This window comes from Lycorma delicatula, chromosome 11, assembly GCF_047948215.1.
Source record: "Lycorma delicatula isolate Av1 chromosome 11, ASM4794821v1, whole genome shotgun sequence".
Taxonomy (NCBI): Eukaryota; Metazoa; Arthropoda; class Insecta; order Hemiptera; family Fulgoridae; genus Lycorma; species Lycorma delicatula.
Genome location: NC_134465.1, coordinates 4,276,444 through 4,299,375, shown reverse-complemented (window position 1 = coordinate 4,299,375; position 22,932 = coordinate 4,276,444). Strand labels below are relative to the sequence as shown.

At 32.5% G+C, this 22,932-nt stretch overlaps 1 protein-coding gene across 1 annotated transcript in view; it reads right to left on the bottom strand.

Annotated features, from left to right (window-relative positions):
- The window catches only part of sd (TEA domain transcription factor 1 homolog scalloped), a 533,558-nt gene that overhangs the window by 87,209 nt on the left and 423,417 nt on the right, over positions 1-22,932 (bottom strand). The window contains exon 2 of the mRNA XM_075378254.1: positions 1,184-1,450. Coding sequence (XP_075234369.1) covers positions 1,184-1,450 — 267 coding nt within the window. The remainder of the gene's footprint in view (positions 1-1,183; positions 1,451-22,932) is intronic.

Sequence of the window (22,932 nt, the reverse complement as noted above, 5' to 3'; positions counted from 1 at the left end):
CGTACCTCATTTTTTTTTTTTTGATTATCGATTACTTCTTGCAGCTCTAAAGCTATGATGCTAGGAAAGTATAAGTTTACTGAACAATCTATAGGAATAGACAAAAAAATTCCTTTTTATATAAATTTATTGTACAGAAAAAATAATTTATAATAATTTTTTTAAGCGTGGCCCGTTGGTGTAAGTATATAATAATTATAGTTAATATATAATAAAAAACCGCTTATTAACAAATGAATTTGACGCGTTCAAGCGCGCTTTCGGAATTAAATTCCATCTTCAGGAACTATCATTTTTCGTCATATTTGTAACAATAATTAAAACTTCAGATGTGAATTGTATGAAAGTTGTGATATTTGCGTAATTATAACAGTTGGTAATGGTATATTTTAAAATTACGTCAACGTAAACGTCCTGTCAATGTGGTATTCTCAACTGTTCTGAACAGTTGAGAAGACCACGTGAAGTTTTAATTATTGTTACAAATATGACGAATAATAATAATTTCTGAAGATGTAATTTAATTCCGAAAGCGCTTGAACGCGTCTAATTCATTTGTTAATAAGCGGTCTTGTGTTTTATATATATATATTAATTATAAAGAATAATACGATATTCTGTCTATTTTTCGTCTGTTTTGCTTCAGTAAAAAACCGGTTTTTATTTACTTTTTACTGGTTGTATTTATATTAATTTTTTGAGAATTAAATTCTCAACAAGTTTGTAACTAAAGCTTCCCCATTTATTAGTAATTTAACAAAGCTATTGTACTATAAACCTAAAAAAAGTTTGTTTTTCGATACCGAAATTTGTGTTTTACGTCGGATATCTTAAAAGATGTTGGAGTTACGGTTCCGGGACCTGTTTTATCGTATTTCTTAGCTCAAATTACATAAGAAACCACAAACTTTACTCCTTAATTTGGGTTTCAAAAATTACAGTAGGGCTTCTTATTAGAACAGCTGAAATCCAGTTGAAATCTTTCGCTAGCCGTAAGTCGAAAAAAAAACGTTTCCAGACCTATGTTTATGTAAAGGTTTTTCGTTATTTTCACCGGTAGAATATTTCCTAAACTTCCTGGGACATTCTGTATGTAGGATAATAATTCAGGATTTAAAAAAAAAATAAATAAATCCTCTTTTAGAGAAAATAAAGCGTAATAAAAAAAAAAAAATTAACTCACCGTACATCTTTCCTTCATCAGAAAGAATAATTTTCCGTCGTCCACACGGTGGATAAATGGCCAATGCCTCTTGAAAACTTTGTTCAATGTCGGGGCTCCAGACGCCTTCGGCGTCTGCGGCCGCCAACTCCTTATCATCGTCGCAATCGCCCACGTCCAGGTTGTTTTTCGAGTCGGAACCCGCGGAGCCGTTAGTGTCAGCGCCCGGCGGGCCCGCGCTCGCTGGGGTCCACGGCGAGGAAATGGTGCCGGATGCCACCGAAAAACCTAAATAAAACAAAAAGAATTAATCGATTAATTTCATTAATAAATACAACTAAATACCGATATTATATTTTAATAAACAAACTGAAGCGTAACAAAGTAAAACAAAATAAAGGGAAAAATCATTTACTTATTAAAAAAATAGATCATACTAAAGAGTTAATAATGTTTTTTGTATAGGGTTTGTTAATTTATTTTATAAAATTATATGAAGAAATCTAATACCCCCATTCAAAATCTAAATAATTAAAAATAGAAAATAGATAAATTTGAAGGCATTTTTAGTTTTCTTTTAAGAAAATTAGAGATACCCGATATGTACTACAGCCATTAGCACAAATAACTGCCGATTCAATATTCAAGTATCACTCACTCTCTCTTTTTCCTGTTTAGCCTCCGGTAACTACCGTTTAGATAATTCTTCAGAGGATGATATGTATGAGTGAAAATGAAGTGTAGTCTTGTACAGTCTCAGTTCGACCGTTTCTGAGATGTGTGGTTCATCAAAGAACACCGGTATCCACAATCTAGTATTCAAATCCGTATAAAAGTCTTTACTAGGACTTGAACGCTGGAACTCTCGACTTCCAAATCAGCTGATTTGGGAAGACGCGTTAACCACTAGACCACCCGGTGGGTTAAGTATCATTCACTAAATAGATTGAAGAAAAAGTCATTAAAAAAATCAAAATCAAAATATGAATGAAGGTAATCTCAAAATTATATAAGTTGACATCCCTTTAACCAATTTGATTTACAAATATTTAACATTTTGAAAATCAACCGTAAAAAAAAATTTCTGGTTTCAGACAATGTACGAATATCTTAAATTTACTCTCGAATTCTCAAGGAATAATAAATGTTAAGTAAACATGAAGATTTTTACAAGAGAGCTGAAAGGTTCAAGAATACCACAGTTTTCTGGTAACTAAAGTCGACCAGTGTGTCAACAAATTATAGTAATTTAACGTTGAAGTTTGACGCTTATAATTTCTTCTAGCTCTTGAACGAATGAGATTTTATTTTTCAATATTACTTCATCAATCAATACAATACACATAAACTGATACAACACAAATTTCTAATAATAATAATAATTAATTACTCGTATATAATGTAAAACTGATTGGCAGAAAGATTGTTCACATTTTCGTACATAATTCATCGATATAGTTAATAATATAATAAGATATTTCAAACGTTAGAATATTATTAAAGTACATTAAACGCAGAAGAAACAGTTTTAATTGAGAAAAAAAAAATCATAGTTCATAGAGTACTTAAATAAATTTTAAGAGCGATTAACGAAACAACATTACTACATAATTAAATCATAAATACGAGGTCTGTTCAAAAAATAAATATATAATATTTATTTTTTTAATTTTTATTATATTAATTTTACAGATTATTGATCCTTGTCTCCTTCAAAATATTCCCCTCCCCTATTCACACAACTTTTCCCGGAAGTGTTTCCACTTCGCGAAACAGTCCTAGATAGCTTTATTTGAAATGGCCTTTATGGTCCGTAAAGAATTCGCTTTAATGTCATCAATAGTTTCAAAACGGCGTCCTTTCATCACTTGATTTTAATTTCTGAAATAATAAAAAACAATCGCAAAAAGCTAGGTCTGGCAATTAGGGAGGCTAAAGAAGGACAGTCATCTGATTTTTGGCATAAAACTGACGAATTGACAAACCCGAGTGTGCGGGCGCATTGTCGTGATGAAGGAAACACGAGTTGTCTCGCTACAACTCCGGTCTATTTTTGCGCATTTCTTCACGTAACCATTGTAACCGACAAACGTCCAGTCGATGTTCTTTCTGCTGTTCCGTTATCAAACGAGGAACAAACTTTGCTGCGACTCGATGCATCTTCAGTGTTTTAGCCAAAATGTCACTGCATGATCCGATCGAGATGCTAACCTCTTTTGCAAGTTCCTTGACAGTCGATCGGCGATTGAAACGCACCAGATAGTTGATTTTCTAAAAGAAGTTTGGATTTTTCTTAACTGCCATTATAAACCCTCACTGAGAGAATCAACGATATATATCATAAGTGGCACTTATTTTCATTGGTTCCAGAGTTATAGCCAATCAAATTTTAAATAATGAAATATTTGGATCTTATAGGGGAAAGCACATCCGTTCAAATCCGACTTAATCTCCTTATTTTTAACTTTTTTTTTTTTTAATTTAAAGATATTGATTTCTTAATAATTTATTAACCTCTGATCGTAAAAAAAAAATTAGAATAAATAATAATTCAAAAATAACAATAAAAAAAAAATAAAAAAATATCAGAAGTTAATGAAATAAAATTTTGTGTACTTTTAAAAATGTGTATACATAATTTAATAGGCGTACAAGGAAGTCATGTAGTGCCAACATCAGATTTTTTTTAATCAGGATGCAAAACCAAGAAACAAAAAATTAAGCCTACCTTTATTTAGCAAAAATTTACATGCGAAGAAAAATACTTTAAAAAAATGGAAAAAAAATATAAATATTGGAAAAATATTAGATAATTACTGTAAAAAACATTCACACATTTTTTGTTTTGTTGTAAGTTCAAAAAACTTGTTCAAAATTTGTTTGTTATGGTTGTGTAAGTATTGCCTTTCCTAATTTTACGCGAAGAAATTTTTTATGATTTAATCCACGCGGATGAATTTTAATTAAAAAATTTAAGGATAAATATTAATTTACATTTAAGGAATAAAATTGAAATTGAAAGTTTCGTACCAAATATTTTTATAGAATTTTGACTGAAGTTCCCTAAATCCCATATATATATATATATATATATATATATATATATATATATATATGTGTGTGTGTATCTCTCTCACTCTCTCTCTCTCTCTCTCTCTATATATATATATATATATATATATATATATATATATATATATATATATATGTATAAAGAGAGGTAGTGATGAGTGACGGGGACTCTCGCACCCCCGGGCGAAAAAGACCGAGTCCCGGCGGGGATGCCCCATGCGAGATGTCCCCGTTAGAGGCATTGACATAAAGACCGATTCCCGGCTCCCAAAGTGGGGATCCAGGGACGGCACAGCCGGGCCTGGTGAATCCTAGTCTGGGGGTTTGAGGCGGCGCAAAGTGAGATCCGACCGGCGGGCCGAGGCGTGGAGGCCCGTTAGAATAAAGGAAACTCCCCTGTGCTGTTTAATGCATAACTGCAGGATCCAGCCCAGGGGGAGAAGAAAAAAAAAATATATCTCATATACACACACACACACAAATATATATATATATATATATACAAGGTGTCCCATATAAAACGCAACCCATCAATCACTCACCTATGAAATTTCAAAAGTCAAGCGTACTCCCCTACTCGTTACTGAAATGGACTCGTCCAACATCTGAACATCGCGGTGACGCAGTAGAACACTACCGATAGTAACAACAATGCGATCATAACGTTCAGTGTATTGCTAGAGACAAGATGGAGTTTTCGCTAGATGAACGTGTTTTCATTGTCGAGTCGTACTTCAGTACGAAATCAGCGGTTGCAGTGCAAGATTTGTTTCGCCATAAGTACACAGATAAACCAGCTCCTAACAAAACATCAATATTAAGGTTAGTAGTAAAATTTAGAGACCGGTTCTGTTAATAACAAGGAACACAAAAGATCTGCGTCAGTGTTGAATACAGATACAGTCACTGAAATCAAAGACCGATTACTCGCCTCGCCAAATAAATCGATCAGACGTTTGTCTGCTGAAATTAATTTGTCTAAATCGACTGTTCATCGGGCGACCAAACGATTACGATTACGACCTTATCGCATTCAAACGGTTCATCGACTTCTTGAGCCCGACAAAGAAAACGGCTACAATATTGTCAACGATTCCGTCGATTTCTGCGTGAGGGAATTAATGTTATGGATTCGTTATTTTTCACACATGAAGCACGGTTTCATTAGGAAGGCTACGTAAACAACCAAAACAGTAGAATTTGGAGCGCTGAAAATCCCAACGTTTATCACGAAAAACAATTACACCTGTAGAAGTCGGGCGTGTGGTGCGCGATATCGCGGAAGAAAATAATCGATACTATTTTTTTCGAGTACACCATTAATGCAGAACGATATCAGGATATTTTATTTCGGTTCATCGCACTCTTGGAAGAGGAAGACAGACACTGCCGGCTACAACATGACGGTGCGACATCGCACTACGCAGGTTCAACTTCTGATTTCGTCGAGGAATTCTTCGGTAATCGTGTTATCGGTCGAGGCTTGTGGCCACCAAGATCTCCAGATTTGACTGCGGCCGATTTTTTTCTACGGGGTTACCTCAAAGAAAAAGCCTACAACAACAAACCACGAACACTTGAACGATTGAAAGTCAATATTGAACAAGCTGTATTAAATATCGAGCCACAAACTTTCAAAAAAGTTGCAAGAAACGCTGTAAAAAGAATTAAAGCTTGTACTCAAGAAGGTGGCGGCTACTTCCCATATTTACTGTAAATGTAAGGTAATGGATGGTAATAATAAAAATTACATTAACATTTACACATGCCTTTTTATTATTTCAATACCTACCAATATAAGGTTGGGTTGCGTTTTATATGGGACACCCTGTATATATATATATATACATATATTTGTGGGTTAGAAAGCTGTTATTAGAGAGGAGTTGTATAAAATCCATATTTGTACGAAAAAAGGTACATTAATCTGAAGCTTTATTTTATCTGACCGATTTTTTCTTATCACCGTGACACACATATAAAGTAAATTAATAACAAACGGCATTAGAATTGCTTTCACTGTTATTAATTAATTACGTTCGTGGTAATACAACGTAATATTTATAGAATTAAAAAATATTACCTACATTTCGAAGGTCTTAGCATGGTAATATATAAAAGAAAGTTCAATGAGAAAAGTAAGGAAAATACCAGTTTACTCTTAATTTTCACAAATGAAAAGCGGGTAATTGGACACAGTGAATATTTTCTTTATAAGACAGGTAAATTTGTGTTTTATATCAGATCGCCTACAATTGTAATAGTATGTCACTCGACAAAAATAATGAATACAGTAAAAATAACCATAGTTATGTACAATTTAAAAAAATATATATATACATGGAAGGATTAACAGCGGTTAGGTAATAAAGAAGATGAAGGAGAATAGAGACAGAAAGCAGAAAACAAAATAGTAAAATATAGATAGGATATTCATTAAGTCAATGTTAATATATAAAATACATATCAGAAACAAGAGACATGAAAATAAATTAAATTAGTCTATTAGTACAGGCAAAGATCAGAAATAAAATAAATTAAATAGATAAATATAATAAACAATAAATGAATGGCTAATAATGAACGTATAATAATAAGCAAAACAGGTAGCAAAGCCAGTAGTCAGTTAACAGAGCGATGGGCTTCAGATTTTCAGCGCATGCGTGGATGACGATGATTGTGATGTATTTTTATTATCCCATGGGTCACTGACATCCGTACTCTACGCGCTCGCTACTTACAATCAGAAAGAAAGAAAGAACACTTGTAACGAACGAGCTCTCTACGAATACTGTACAATATTATCCGTGTCATTAATAACAATGATTATTTTAAAATCAATTTATTTATTTCAATTGAAAAATTCTGTTCAAAACAACAACAGACAATGAACAGATATCAGTAAATCGTTTATTGTAATGATAAAAAAAAACAATATGTCAATTACTAAGTCAATGGACAGACCAAAAATAACCAAAGTGTCTCTGAACTGTTATATCTTGTTTAGACTTTGTAAATTCAGGACTTAATTTTAAAATGTATTATCAGGTTCTGAATTTATGTTAAGGAGAAAACTAATTTCTGTTCGAAACGGGTACGACAACTCAAGTTCATAGTAAAAACCTTAAGTTAATCGTTCCCACAGATCTATATACTATGAAAACGAATGTTGAGTAGCATAAAATTCAGGTCAAAATCATGAAGCAATACAACAATTTTTTTGCGAATCGTCAGTCGGTTAACAGGTTTAATGCAAATTCCTCTTCCTTAGAATTCTATGCTAATATTTTATCTTTAACAATATTTATTATATATTTAAATATCTGTCATTTAATCCAATCACTATCATCATCTGCAGTTTTTACCTTCTACAAGAGCCTTCCAACACCAACATTAAATTTGGATGTCTTAACACGAGGCTGTTTTTTTAAGTAAGTAACGTTTTGATATAAAAAATAAGTAAATTTTCTCTGAAATTTATATTGAAGTAAAAGCCTGAATCTTAATCTACAATTCTACATGATTTCAGCATATATTAAGGCGTTTGTATCGTGCGATCAGCTTCTGAATTTAAGCTTCATAGAAATCTGCCGCCTGAGAAGACATCATTGCTGAACGGTTGTTTTGACGTCATCGTGGAATGGTCAGAACTATACAGTAAATGTGATCCATTTGTTCCCAGTCAAATGAATCGATTAAATCTTGGGTGAAATGAGCCGCATATGGCCGAGGATTGTCGTGAAGCAGCACAATTTTATTTCCGTTTGAGCGTGCCGTCTATTTTGATTATAATTTCTGAGTTTCCGGTTCACAAATCACAGCCGGTCTGTGTTTAGTGTTTACTCTGTTGACGTGTGTATGTGCTGATATGCTCGTCCACTGTAGATGTTTCTCAGTTAGGACGTAAACTAAATTTACATTCCATCTTTGGAATTCAAGACGTGTAGTGAATACTTTTTCTTGTGTTTGTATATCGTGTAATTTTGAAAAATTCCTAGACATTCTGTAAACCCCCGGACAACTTTTGCTACATTCGTGGTGAAATAACATATAAATTTCAGAAACGTTAGTTTTACTCCTATCATCAAAAAATGTTATGAGCTTTATTTTGGCTGCAAAGCTGGCGATTAAGACAAACAGTGGACCCCTCACAATTGTTGTGCTACTTCTGTCAGACCTCTTACAAGCTGGTTAAAGGGTTCTCGGTATATAAATTTTGCTGTTCCAGTGATTTGGCGGGAACCAAAAGATCATGCCACCGATTGTTACTTTTGTCTGGCTAATATTCCGGACATTATTTCAAAGTCAAAGCACACTATTTCACACCATAATTTACCATCTGCCATGAGGCCTGTATCTCGTGCTTAAGAACTGCCTGTGTCTTAACCACGAGAAAATATCAAACTTAGCGATGATCAACAACACAAAGATTTGGCAGACGATAATGATGATAAAAGGGTTGATCCAAACTACGGAGCTTCGTGTTCATCTGGTGAACCATATTTAATAACACAGGGGCATCTTAATGACCTGTTTTTTTTTTTTTAGAAATAAGCAAAATGACTTCAAGGATTTCTTTGTATTTAATGAATACAAAACAGAGGACTGGCGTTTGTTTATCGATTCGTCCACAGCTAGTCTGAAAACTTACTACTGCACATTGGAAATGAGTTTCCAATGCTTCTGCTAGATAAAATAAAGCATGATGAATTTGAGGGAAATATCTGTGGTGACTTGAAAGTAAGAAATTGTTCTGTTGCTAGGTCTTCAATTTGGTTTTACCAGATACTGTTGTTTTATTTGCTAATGGGACAGCAAAGACCTTAAGAAATCATAACGTACAGAAAGGGTGGCCAAACCAAACTGCATTAATTCTAGGAAAGAATAATGTTGTAAATCAACCGCTTTATTCAAAAAAATTTATTTGCCTCCACTCCATATGGCTTATGAAAAAATTCGTGAAAGCAATAGATCAAAGTGGGTTTAGATTCGTTTACTTAAAAAATAAGTTTCCAAAGATCAGTGAAACAAATCTCAATGAAGGAATCCTTGTAGAACCTCAAATTAAAAATTTATTTAAAGATGACAACTTCGGTAGTACGTTTCTCCAGCTCATTTAATTTGCTTCCATGCGAAAGTCTTTTAAGAGCATTTGCCAGAACTTACGAAACCATATATCCGAAAATTATAAAAAAAACATGGATGATCTTTTAAAATCTTGGAACGCAAGATGTCACTTAAGATTCACTTCCTGGACTGCCGCTTGGATTTCTTCCCACCAAATCCAGGAGCAGTCAGCGAAGAAAACGGTGAACGGTTCCATCAAGATATTTCGGATATGGAAAAGCAGTACCTGGGCAAGTGGGGTCCGAGCATGCTAGCTGACTATTTTTAGACCCTAAAGAGAGATTCATGATGTAAAATATCATAGAAAATCAAACCTTACTACCTTCTAGATAATATTATATTATACTAAGAATGAATTTCAAATACGTAATGTTGAAAATTAAAATACTTGTCTGTAAAAGCATGTATTTCACAATCGGCGGCATTGTCAATAGACACAGCCATTTTAAGTACGAACAGAAACTGTAAAAAAAAAAGAGAAAGAATAACAATCATGTAATGGCATTCGTAACAAACCAATAGTTACTCGGTGCATATGCGCGAAACGGCGAAAACCGCGAAATACATCAAAATGGTACTCATTCGAAAAACAATACCTCGTACTCTGCCCATGAACCTAAATATTTCTTTACAAGATTGTCACAAATTTCTCATCTTCGTCTTAAGACTTCTTGATTTCAAATTTAATATCGACCCGATTAATTTTCAACATCCTCACACACATTTCAAAATTCTTTATTTTTTTTTTTTTTTTTAGTTTTTACTGATGTCTCTGTTTCACAAATTTCTTTTTAATTCTTAGATATACTCTAAACATATTTCTATTTTGGACAAAGAGATTCGTCCAAAATAGTTTATATCTCTTCGTCCCTTTTAGTTTATACCAATATGTTATTAATATCGGCATTGAGATTTTAATAATTAAAAAAGAAATAAAATTAATTATTTCAGTCTTTTTAAGGTACATACTTTTTTAAAAAAACATACAGAATATAATAAATAGAAAAAATGAAATAAGATTTTAAAAAAAATAAGATGACAAATTTTAAAAGTTATACATTTAGTATAATAAACAGCTGCAGAAAAACTATAAAAGTTAACTAAAATAGATTCAACGTAATAGAAAACATTCTAGTATGTGCCACGAGAAAAAGTCTTGCTTTAGAAGTGTCATATATCATATGAACAATCCGATAAAAAAAGAAATTGAATTTCACGCTATGTTAAAACTTCTTTGCTAGCTGTGAGTACCAGTTTATATTTATTTGAAGAGAACTTTTAAGAATTATGGAAAATTCTCGGAGAAAATTTACTTTATTTTCACCTATTTTCTAGACGGTGGAAATTTTCATTATTCCACAACTTGTATAAAAAGTTATACCGGATGATCATTTGAAAAGTTATCGCATTTATTAATCAACAGCTATCAGTCCTATCGTATTTCTGGATCTTTTTTCGAATTTCCCCCCCGCCAAAAAAAAAGCATTTAATTTTTTTATCGATCGGTCAATAATCGATGTATTTTTAATATCTAATAAGAATTAAGTGTGATGCAAGTTTCAAAATAAAAAATCAAAACTGGTAGTTTTTCGTTTCTCCCCGCCCAAAAGTTTGCAAGTTTTTCACCTGAAGATAACTGAAAATAGCAAGAAATAGTGACATTAACAATAACCAGGTTGGAAAAATAACCCGATAACCAGATATACAATTTATATTTTAAATATAATCTAACCAGATTTAATCTACGCTCGCTAACCTTACTAATTGACAGCAATGTTTTGAATATTTAAATAATAAATTCAGTAATTATTGCTGCAATTTTTTTTTTTAATTCCATGCCTGACCGGGATTCGAATCCGGAATGTCCCGATTAAAGGCCGAGACGCTACCACTTGCACCACGGAGGCCAGCAATTATTTATTTTTATTTTTTTTCCTGTTTAGCCTCCGGGAATCACCGCCAGGTCTTACTTTAGAGGATGAATGAGGATATGTATTAGTGTAAATGAAGTGTAGTCTTGTACAGTCTCAGTTCGACCGTTCCTGAGATGTGTGGTTAATTGAAACCCGACCCACCAAAGAACACCGGTATCCACGATCTAGTATCTACTATAAAAGTAACTGCCTTTACTAAGATTTGAACGTTAAAACTCTTATTATTTAAATAATTGGAATTATTTAGTATTTAAATAATCAAAAATTTACTGTTAATTAGTCGAGGTTAGCGAGCTTAGGTTAAGTTTGGATGATTATATTTATAATTTATATCTATAATTATAAACAATAACCTTTATATTTTTAATATGTTAATATGGAGAATGTTTAAAATGACCGATATAAAAGAGCATGTTAATGTCTTATCGGGTTATTGGTTTATTTCTCCAACCTGGTTATTGTTAATATCAATATTTCCTGCTATTTTGAAACATGCATATTCCCACCAATTTCTTATTGGATATAAAAAATACATCGATTTTTGGCCCATTGGTTAAAAATATTACGTTTTTTTTTGGGGGGGAGGGGAATTTCGTATTTCTGTTTGCAGGCATGTATACCATTCTCGGGGGAACCTTTCTAAATATATTTCCAAGGAGTGAAACCCATCCTCTACGCTATATTTACACTACTCAAAAATCTTGAATGACAATGGTAACGTTTAATTACATTGACAACCCGAAAAAAATAATGAATTTTGGTGAAAATAAAATTAAAATCCGCCCACCCCATCGCTCGGTAGACGAAAAATCATTTGGAGTAGTCCTTTTTTTAAATTTCAGTCCGATTAAAATAACTATAAAATTACGAGATATTTCTTCTTAAACCGTTTGAAATAATCATAATCTGTAGCCTAAAACTGTGAAAATTATTTTTTAAATTGCAAACACAAAACTTCGCCCTTAAATGTTTGCTACATTTTCAAGGGTTGAAAACTTATTTTTTTTTAAATGAGATGATATAGCTCGTGACACCTCATTGGAAGGCCTTTTGATTGACAAGTAATTTAGTACAAATAAAATAAAAATTGGTTAACTGGTATTTAAGTTTTGATTAAAAATGTGATTTTTTTACGTTATATTGGGATACAGTGTTACTGACTGTAAGCATTAAGTGTTCTGAAATCGTCCGTTCTTGTTAAAAATATGGGTTTTACGTTTCTCCAGCATTGAAAAAAATACTAGTAAACAGAGCATTATAACATCATAATTTATGAATTAATTTTTATTTAATTATTTAATCATTAAGTACCAGTAATTATTTCGTATGTACCAGTAAAAACGTACCGGTAAACACAGCATTATAACATCAGTTAAACATACCAATAATAAGGTGCCACCTACTTTTTTGCTGGTAAAATTTTGAAAAATTGATTACCAGATAAACTTAATGATTAAATAAAAACTAATTCATAAATTATGATGTTTATAATGCTCTGTTTACTAGTATTTTTTTCAATGCTGGAGAAACGTAAAACCCATATTTTTAACAAGAACGGACGATTTCAGACCTTAATGCTTTCAGTCAGTAACACTGTATCCCAATATAACGTAAAAAAAAAAATCACATTTTTAATCAAAACTAAAATACCAGTGAACCAATTTTTATTTTATTTTTACCAAATTACTTGCCATTCAAAGGACCTTCCATTGTTACAAGCTACATCGTTTCATTTAAAAAAAATAAGTTTTCAACCCTTGAAAGTTTAGAAAACATTTAAGGGCGAAATTTTGTGTTGTAATTTAAAAAATAATTTTCACAGTTTTAAAAGACAGATTATGATCGTTTCAAACGGTTTAAGAACTAATATCACGTAATTTTATAGTTATTTTTATTGGAATGAAATTTAAAAAAAGTACTACGCCAAACGGTTTTTCGCACCTACCGAGCGAAAGGGTGGGGCGATTTTAATTTTCTTTTCACCAAAATTCATTATTTTTTTCGGGTTGTCAATTAATGTAATTAAATGTTACCATTGCCATTTAAGGTTTTTGAGTTGGGGCAGTAGTAGCGGAGAGGGTGGGTTTCACCCCTTTTGAAGATAATTTTAAAAAGGTTCCCCCGAGAATGGTACACGTGCCTGCAAATAGAAATATGATGAAACTGATAGCTGTTGAATAATAAATATGGCAAATTTTCAAATGATTATGCGGTATGTAAAATATTAACATTTAAGTATTTTAATTCTTTATTTCTATTTGCTGGTCAAATACTAAATTTATTTTCCGTAGCTCGGTTTCTCTGTAGCGACCATTTAATTTTTCTAAATTGTTATTTTAGCTTATGCAGTCATAGTTACGTTTAAATAGAACTGTTATGGTACTTCATAATTTCAATTAACAACCGATAAAATAAAGTTTAGAAGGAAAGAATTTCCATTAAAACAGAAAGGAATTTCAGACGTCTCTCAGAAAAGAGTTCTCGCAAAGAGATGTTACAGTTAAGAGGGCAAGAACATTATCCCACCATTCCGATCCCGTAGATTCGTCAACGCCAATTTTATCCTTCCTGCTCCTAAAAAATAACGGGGGGAAGAACGATGAGATTGTGTTACTATCGATAAAATAATTCCACAGTTTTCGATGATTTTAATATATTTCAATAGAAAACAGTACAAAATTAATCTGTCGCTTTAAATTATAGATCCCATTTTAATAGTAATGTAAAAAAAAGTCGACATAAAAGACAACAGTCATTGCTCCTTTTTTAAAAGTAATGATGTTCCCTATAGGGAAAAAGAATGAAAATTCCGCCGCTTGTACCCTTAAATATTAATTGCATTTTGGTAGGCTTAACTGCAATATTAAATTCAGTTTAATAATGACATTACTGTAAATTGCTTTTGTTATACTTCATCCCCTAACTTTGATTTCTGACATAAAATCTTATTCCTGAGCATCACTGTACAATTTCGAATAGAATTTATATTTTTTATTAGATCACATACAATGAGATTTACGATAAAGAAAATAATTTTCTATTATATGGGAAGGGAGAAAGAGAGGAATTAAAAGGAGGGAGATATCCGTAATAATATAAAATCATCCTACAAAGAACCGCTTAGTATCCAAATAACACAACATCGAGTTTTCTTTGTGTACAACACTGTAGAATGATGTTTTCAACAAAGTTGTAAAATCCCGAATTTAAAACTTATGTGCGAAGAAATCAAATTATATACAACTTTAGTTGTATATTAAGACAACTGAAGTGGGACAACAGGAACGACATAGTGGTAACTCCGCTCCAGAAGTGAGCAAATAAGTAAAAGACAAAATCCTACCGGCAAGCCAACCTATCCTGCCGGAGACGTACAGCCGGTAGACGACTAGGCTCGTTAAGAGTATTGGACACTCCTCCAGGCTGTGTCATACTTAATTGTGGGTCCGGCCCGAGGGAGAACGGAAAAAATATACAACTTTAGTAGGCCGATATTATTCTTTAGGAGTAACATCCATCCCGTAGATGAATATTATTACACGGCACGAGATGGATATTAGTCCTAACCGATTTTATTTGAAAGAATAATTCAATTTTTCTTATCGAATTGCTTAAAATACGGCTTCTTTCTTATGTTCTTCAATTATTACTATTGCTGTTTGGTTCCCGTAAATGTTAGCAATTGTTCTTCTATCTCTGTATTTGAACTCAATTTTGTTAAAACGCTGAACATTTTATTCCAGTCTACGTTATCGAATGCCTTTTCTAGGTCTATAAATGCCAAGTATGTTGGTCTGTTTTTCTTTAATCTTCCTTCTACTTTAAAACTGAGCGCTAAAATTGCTTCCCTTGTCCTTATACTTTTCGTGAAACAAAATTGGTCTTCTCTAACACTTCTTCCACTCTCCTGTCAATTTTTCTGTACGGAATTCTAGTTAAGATTTTTTTTAATAAATAAAGAGTGTAAATAAATAACAGATTCTGTAAGAGAAAATGTTAATAATCAATTCCTAAATTGTCTTTCTAAACAAAAATGTTCCCTAAATTACGAAATATTACGCAAAGTTTTATCAAAATGGTTTTCACTCGGTTCGTTTAATGAGCAAATACGTTTCCTCATTTTTCTTACAATTATAATAAAAGAACTTCATAGAATATAAACCGTAATAATACTAATAAAATTAACGTGATTAAATTTCTATCTACAAAGCAAGAATGCATTTTTATGTTTGCATGTCAAAAGGTAAACATATTACATAAAGCAGGTAAGTTGAATAGGGTGACATAGAACTAGGGAATGAAAGAGGAGGGAGAACAAAATTATGTTAAAAGGAAAGAGGGGAAATTTCGAGTTGAAAGAGTGACGGTGAAGAAGAGGAATGTATACATGCACAAGTATATTTAAAACGACATGCACATTCATATAAAATTAAAATAAAAAAAAAAAAAAAACAATTTCAACGTAAACGAACAGTATTTATCTTATCATATCGTTCTTAAAACATAAATAAAGAGAATCAGGAATTACAACACTTGAAATAAATACTTATGTTGTAAACTAAACTAACAAAATTATAATTCTTGTAATAAATATACAAGCCAAAAATTGGATAAGTAATTGTCCCTCCAAAACCAAAAAGAAGTATTCAATAATGTAATTACAAACTTGATTGAAGCAGAACTTTAAATTACAATTACTGAGTCGTAATATTTGAGTACTTTTTTAACTGAATTGTTGGGGTTAAAAACTAAAAGAATTTTCGTTTTGACCAAAATGGGTGGGAAAAATTATAAGGATTTGATGAATTACAATCGAAATGGCTAAAACTGCATAAAATGAATGATGTTACTAAATTAACTAAATCTTACAGATATTTCTCGAAAGAATCCAGTAATATCTATTGTAAAAAGACAAGTATAAAGGACCTTTTTTTTTCTTTTTCCTGTTTAGCCTACGGTAATTACCTTTCAGATAATACTTCAGAGGATGATATGTATGAGTGTAAATGAAGTGATAATTGTACAATCTCAGTTCGACCATTCCTGAGATGTGTGGTTAATTGAAATCCAACCACCAAAGAATACCGGTATCCTCGATCTAGTATTCAAATCCGTGTAAAAATAACACTGGCTTTACTACGACTTGAACGCTGGAACTCTCGACTTCCAAATCAGCTGATTTGGGAAGACGCGATCAGCACTAGACCAACCCGGTGGGTATATAAAGGATCCCTTCTAATTAAGAAATAATAGAAAATAACAATAAAAGGATTTTTTTTCCTAAGAGTAACAGGTCCGTTTAACAATCTTTCTTTGTAATACTGCCACTGGCACACCTGCAACAGATGTTATTGAATGAGAAGGGTTACCGGATCAGAGTAGGAATGCATAGGAAAATGTAAGAACACGGATAATAATTTTCACGATCAACAGCTACGGGATTTGGGTCTGGTTCTGCAGGTTAAATGATACGAGTATAAATACTCTACGACCGACGAAGTAAGAAGTGTGTATAAAGAGAATATAAGCGTAGTGTTTGACGCGATTGTGAGCAACACAACGTGTGAAGTGACTTCACAAGCATTCCAGGGTGGGCAGTGGGTGAATTCATGAAGTCTTTCGGTGAGTTACTGATTGATAATTATGAAAGGGATTAGTATTAAATTCATTCAAAAATTGTTACAGTAGTTCTATGTTAAATAGGAAAGGTATTTGCAGGGAACGAACTTTAGTCTTATCTGGTAATTAACACAATACTAGTTGTTAAAGGCGTAGTTTAAGCGGTTATTATAATGTCTTCAGTTAATTGAACTGAATTCTGGGTTTTTATGAGTTAACTACGTGCAAATAAATCTTGTCTTTATTTTAAATTATATTTTGTATATAATCTATGGATTATTATGTTTGTCGTTATTAATATATTGTTATTTATTTCCGATTATTATACGATATTTACTATTGTCATTATATTATTGATTCTAAAACTAATAAATTGTATTTATATAAACATTTTTAATTATGAGTCTCTCTTAGTAACCTGATCGAGCCTCGAACACGCGACACTATTAAATCTGATTTAAAAATGTAAAAGGAAAACTTTTAAAAGAAAGGTGATATGCTTGTTAACGGGAACACGATATATTCAGGAATAAATATATATGTAGATCCTAATTTTTCAAATAAAGAACAAATTAGTCAATCGTCCAATAATTCGCCACCAGAATGAATAAATACGAAATGCGAATCATAAATCTAGAAGAATAGGAGATTACAAATAGAGAAACTCTGTAGATAAATGAAAAAAAAGTATCGTTCAATTTAAATAACTTTATTCATGAACATTATCACAGAGAAGGGATCTGAAACGGAAACATCCTTATTTAAGTCTCCAAATGAATTATCTGCTCAAGGTCTTGATCCTCTAAACCTCGATAAAAGTTTAATGAATTCTTGGATATTTTTTATGATTATATTCTTAGACATTTATGAATCCTTAGATGACTGTTTTGTTTTCTTCAAACAGATTATCCAGTTATCGCCGGGTCTGGGTGTATATGTATAGGCAAATGCAATTACTGCCACCGGCTTGCCAGGCCTGCCGTAATGCAATGTAAGCGTACATGTACCGGTTAACATTTAGTCTTGAACAGATTCAAGGTCGACCGCTCCTGAGTCGTGTAGTTAATTAAAACCCAACCACCAAAGAACACCGGTATCCACATTCTAGCATTCAAATCCATACAAAAGGACTCGCCTATACAAGGAGTCGATCCTTAGAGCTCTCGACTTCAAAAATCAGTTGATTTTGCGATGAGTTTAACCACTAGATTTATTTAGATAAATAAAATTATAAATACAAAAGGAAATTATAAGATAAAAAAATATAGCTGTGTTTAAACCATTTTATTTATTTAAATACAAACATTAGAAATAATGTTAAGGTAAATACATTCAATTTAAAAAATTATTACACTATAATTTGCAATTCAAAAGAACCTGCGAAAATTATTTTAAGCACACATCTCTCTGTTGAACGGAATGCAGATAAATCGAATTTTTCTTTTTAATTGGTATTATTTAAAAATTTGATATGGACACCACATGACTTCCTTGTACGCCTATTAAATTACGTATATACATTTTTTCTAAATGAAAAGTACATAAAATTTTATTTGATTAATAACTCTTGATATTTTTTCATATTTTTTATTTTTATTGTTTTTATTGAATTATTATTTATCGTAAAGATTTTTTACAATCAGAGGTTAATAATTATTAATAAATTAATATATTTAAATTTTAAAAAATATTAAAAAAAACTAAATGAAGTCTGATTCGAAAGCACGTCGGTTGCTTTCCTCTTGTAAGACCCAAATATTTTGTTAATTAAACTTTTATTTGGCTATAACTCTGGAACCAGTAAAAAATAAGGACCACTTATGATACGTCGTTGAAAACTCTCAATGAGAACTTATTACTGCAGTTAACAAAAAGTCCAAAATCCAATTTTTTTTTTATTTTGGGTTTTTGGATACTTTTGGTTCAGTCGATTGCAATCAAAAGGGGAGGTGCACAACTAGATGTTATAACAATCCTAAATCCAAAATTTTAACAGCCTACGGCTAATCGTTTTTGAATTATACGAGATACATACGTACGTACAGACGTCACATTCATTAATGCCATTCCTGACCGGAATTCGAACCCGGGACCTCCGGATGAAAGTTCGAGACGCTACCGCTCGCGCCACGAAGTCCGGCCCAGCTACATTTCAAAATTAAATAACGTGATAAAATAAATAATAACAGTCGAACTAGCAATATAATTTGTAGTAATATTGCTAATTATAATTGGTGTATTACATATTATTAGTGTTATTTATTACTGTGTTATTATCAGTAATTCGGCCATTAATTCATTTAACTGTTTAAAGTTGTTGCTGAATTAATTCTGAAGTTAATACGAAATAAAAAAATTATTACGGGGCGTTTGATCGCGACTTTTTCGTTTATACAACTTTGATTCATAACTCGAAAACAAAGGCATTTATTGAGAAACGGTTTTCGTCACGTTCTTCTAATAAAATCTTACAATGAAATCATCAATTACAAGTCCACCTTCCTATTAAAAAAAAAAAAAAAATAGCCGCATTCAATGTGGTGTATCTAAGATAGCAGGCAAAAACTTCAAACTAACCATTAAGTAGAAATTTTGTAACTATGTAGATCCGCACTTGTTTCTACCTCTAGTATCCCTCAGTTTTGAAATATGAAGCCGTTTCCGTACTTTTAATATCTTCCTGTAAGTAGGAATAATAAATAATAATAATGACACGCTTTAGAGCAAAATAATACAGCTTGATTTGTTGCAAACGAAATCAATTTGATCATCCTGCGACAACTTGTCAGCAAAATCATGTAATTTGCCCACCGGACTGGTCTAGTGGTTATCTTGTCATCGCAAATCAGCTGATTTTGAACTCAGTTCTAAGATTCAAACCCTAATAAAGGCAGTTACTTTTATAAGGGTTTGAATACTAGATGATGGATACCGGTGTTCTTTGGTGGTTGGGTTTCAATTAAGCACACATCTCAGGAATGGTCGACCGGAGACTGAACATTACTTTTATACGGATTTGAATACTAGATCGTGGATACCGGTGTTCTTTAATGGTCGGGTTTCAAATAACCACACATCTCAGAAATAGTCGACCGGAGACTGAACATTACTTTTATACGGATTTGAATACTAGATCGTGGATACCGGTGTTCTTTGATGGTTAGGTTTCAATTAACCACACATTTCAGGAAAGATCGACCGGAGATTGTATAAGACTACACTTCATTTACACTCATACATATCATCCTCATTTATCCTCTGAAATAATACCTTACGGTGATTCCGGAGGCTAAACAGAAAAAAGAAAGAAACACATAATTCATGCCATTAGAAATTAATTTGGATCCTATCCAGAGTTGAAATTCCCTTTAATGAACAAAGTATTAACCGGAATTCTACGTCCATTATGGACAACGGATTTGTCACATATCAATGCGGGGAGGGGTGAGTAGATTTTTTGTTAACTTTAATTATTTGTATGTACCTTACATTTAATATATTAAATTTGAAAAATATTGACATAATATTTGAATGATAGATCAAACTTCTACTATAACTCACAGTAAACTTGATGCGTGCTGAATTGTCACAAATATTATTATGCGCGGAGGTGTCGCTATAAGGAATTGCCATATTACCGTTTCATTGTATTGTTATATGAGCGGAAGCATATTGTAACCACCGTATTCTGAGAGCGAAATATTTCGTCTCTATTAACACCTAAAGGAACAATCCTCTAGGGAAATTTTGTTCAAGCTAATTATGCTCTTAAATTATAAAACCGGGAGATTATTCTCGGGATAAAACACTGTTATTACTCTAAAAATCCAAATTCACAACGTTAAAGTTTCTTACTATCTCTGTTTTATTTATTTACTACTGTTTCATTTTTTCTTATACATAATAAACACGTATTTATTTTGTAACTCCCAAACAAACATAGAAATTCTGCAATACCGGAAAAACTATTAAAACTAATTTACTTAACTAGTCGTTGTAAAGAATTATTTCAATCCAGAATTTTTAATTGTTTTTGCAAGATTGTCGATTAACTTTAACGTTAAATATTATGTTTTCACGCTGTAGAATTTAAGGTGCGATCGACTCTTTTTAAATAAAACACAAAATTCATTTTAAAATTAAAAATGAAATACAAATTCCAAATCTTAGATTCTGCGACGATTTTTATTTTTATTATTTTTGTTTAATTATTAAATCATCAACCTACTTTTCAACTTGTTGACGCTAATCGAGAATTACTACCGGCGATCCTAGTTTTCACTTTTTTCGTTGCAAAATATTTCATTTAATTTTATTTTCAGAAATTTCTTTTATTCATAATATTAAAGTTATAAACCAGAAACCAAAAACCAATTAATTTCTCCGTATATTTTTTTTAATATAAAAAAAATGTATCGTTTCGGAAATTTCATATTTGGAGGCAAATTAAATGATCACAGGAAATCGTTGCAAAAGTAAACTGTATGCTATCAAATATAGCATCTCATTTAAAACGCAACCCGCCGATCGGCTTTCTATAATATCTGAATTGAGTATGCAATTACTGGAATGGACTCGTTCAACAAATGAATATCGCGTCGACGCAGTAGACCGCTAATGATAGCTATAACAAAGAGATCATAACGTTCAATGTATTGAACATGGCTCCCTCCAAACAACTAGGGCCCCGTTTTGGCGTACTCCTGCTAGCCCATAAGGTGTTAGTACCGAAAGGATTTCAGCGGACGGTCTGAAGGGGAATCACGCCGGGAGCACCAGGCTCAAAAAGCTTAATCTCCTACGGTCAGACGCAGTAATCAATTGAAAACGCCGGTCCAAACAGATGAAAACGCAAATCACCAAATCCGTCCGTAAATAAAACTTAAAAAACCTGTAACCGACATTAAAAGAAAACCCTTGAAACACGGCCGATTACAGAATCATACAGCAGAAAGGGACGTTGTCCAGGCTCGGCGATTCGAAGGGTTGAATTTATGAAACTCCCGCCACCCTTTGGTTCCGTTCCGTTTCAATGTATTGTTATAGAAGATGGTGTTTTCACAAGACGAACGTGTTTTTATAGTCGTACTTTAGCATAAGATCGATGGTTGCAGAGCAAGAATCATTTTGCCGTAAATACCGTGATAAACCAGCACCTAAAAAGACATCAGTTTTGAAAGTAGCGGCTACATTTAGAGAGACGTGTTCTGTTAATAAAAAGGAACATAAAAGATCGACTACATTGTTGAAAGCAGACACAGTCGCCGAAATCAAAGACCGATTAATTGCCTCGCGAAAAAAATCAATTAGACGATCGTCGGCTGAAATTAATTTACCGAAATCAACCGTTCATCGGGCGACAAAAAAGTTGAACTTACGATTACATCGAATTAAAACAGTTCATCGACTTGTTGATCCTGATGAAGAAAACGGCTAGAATATTGTCATCGGTTTCGATTCGTGCGTGAGGGTATTCGTGTTATCGGAATCGATTTTTTTCACAGAGGAGACATAGTTTCATCTAGACGGCTACGTAAACAACCGTAACAGTAGTATTTGGAGGGTAGAAAATCCCCACGCGTATCGTGAAAAACACTTTCACCCGCAGAAGATAGGCGTACGGTGTACGATATCACGAAAAAAGTTCTTGTTCCTCTTTTTCTTCGAATAAACTATATTACAAAACGATATCAGAATATTTCATTATAATTCATCGCACTCTTGGAAGAGGTAGAGCGATACTGCCGGTTCCAACATGACGGTCCAAAATCAAATTACGCATATTCAACTTCATAGTCGTGAAGTTAATAGTTTAGGACTTCATAATCGTGAAAATCAGGTACAACAGTGCAGTGCAAGAATGCTTATAGATTATAGTCGGATGCTACAGAGGGATGTTCTAAATGCCAAAAACAACTATCAGATTTTAGGTAAGGTAAATTGTGGCCTGTATGCGTGTAAATACCTACGTATTTGTTACATCTACGTATCACAAAAAAAATGTGGTTAATGGAGAAA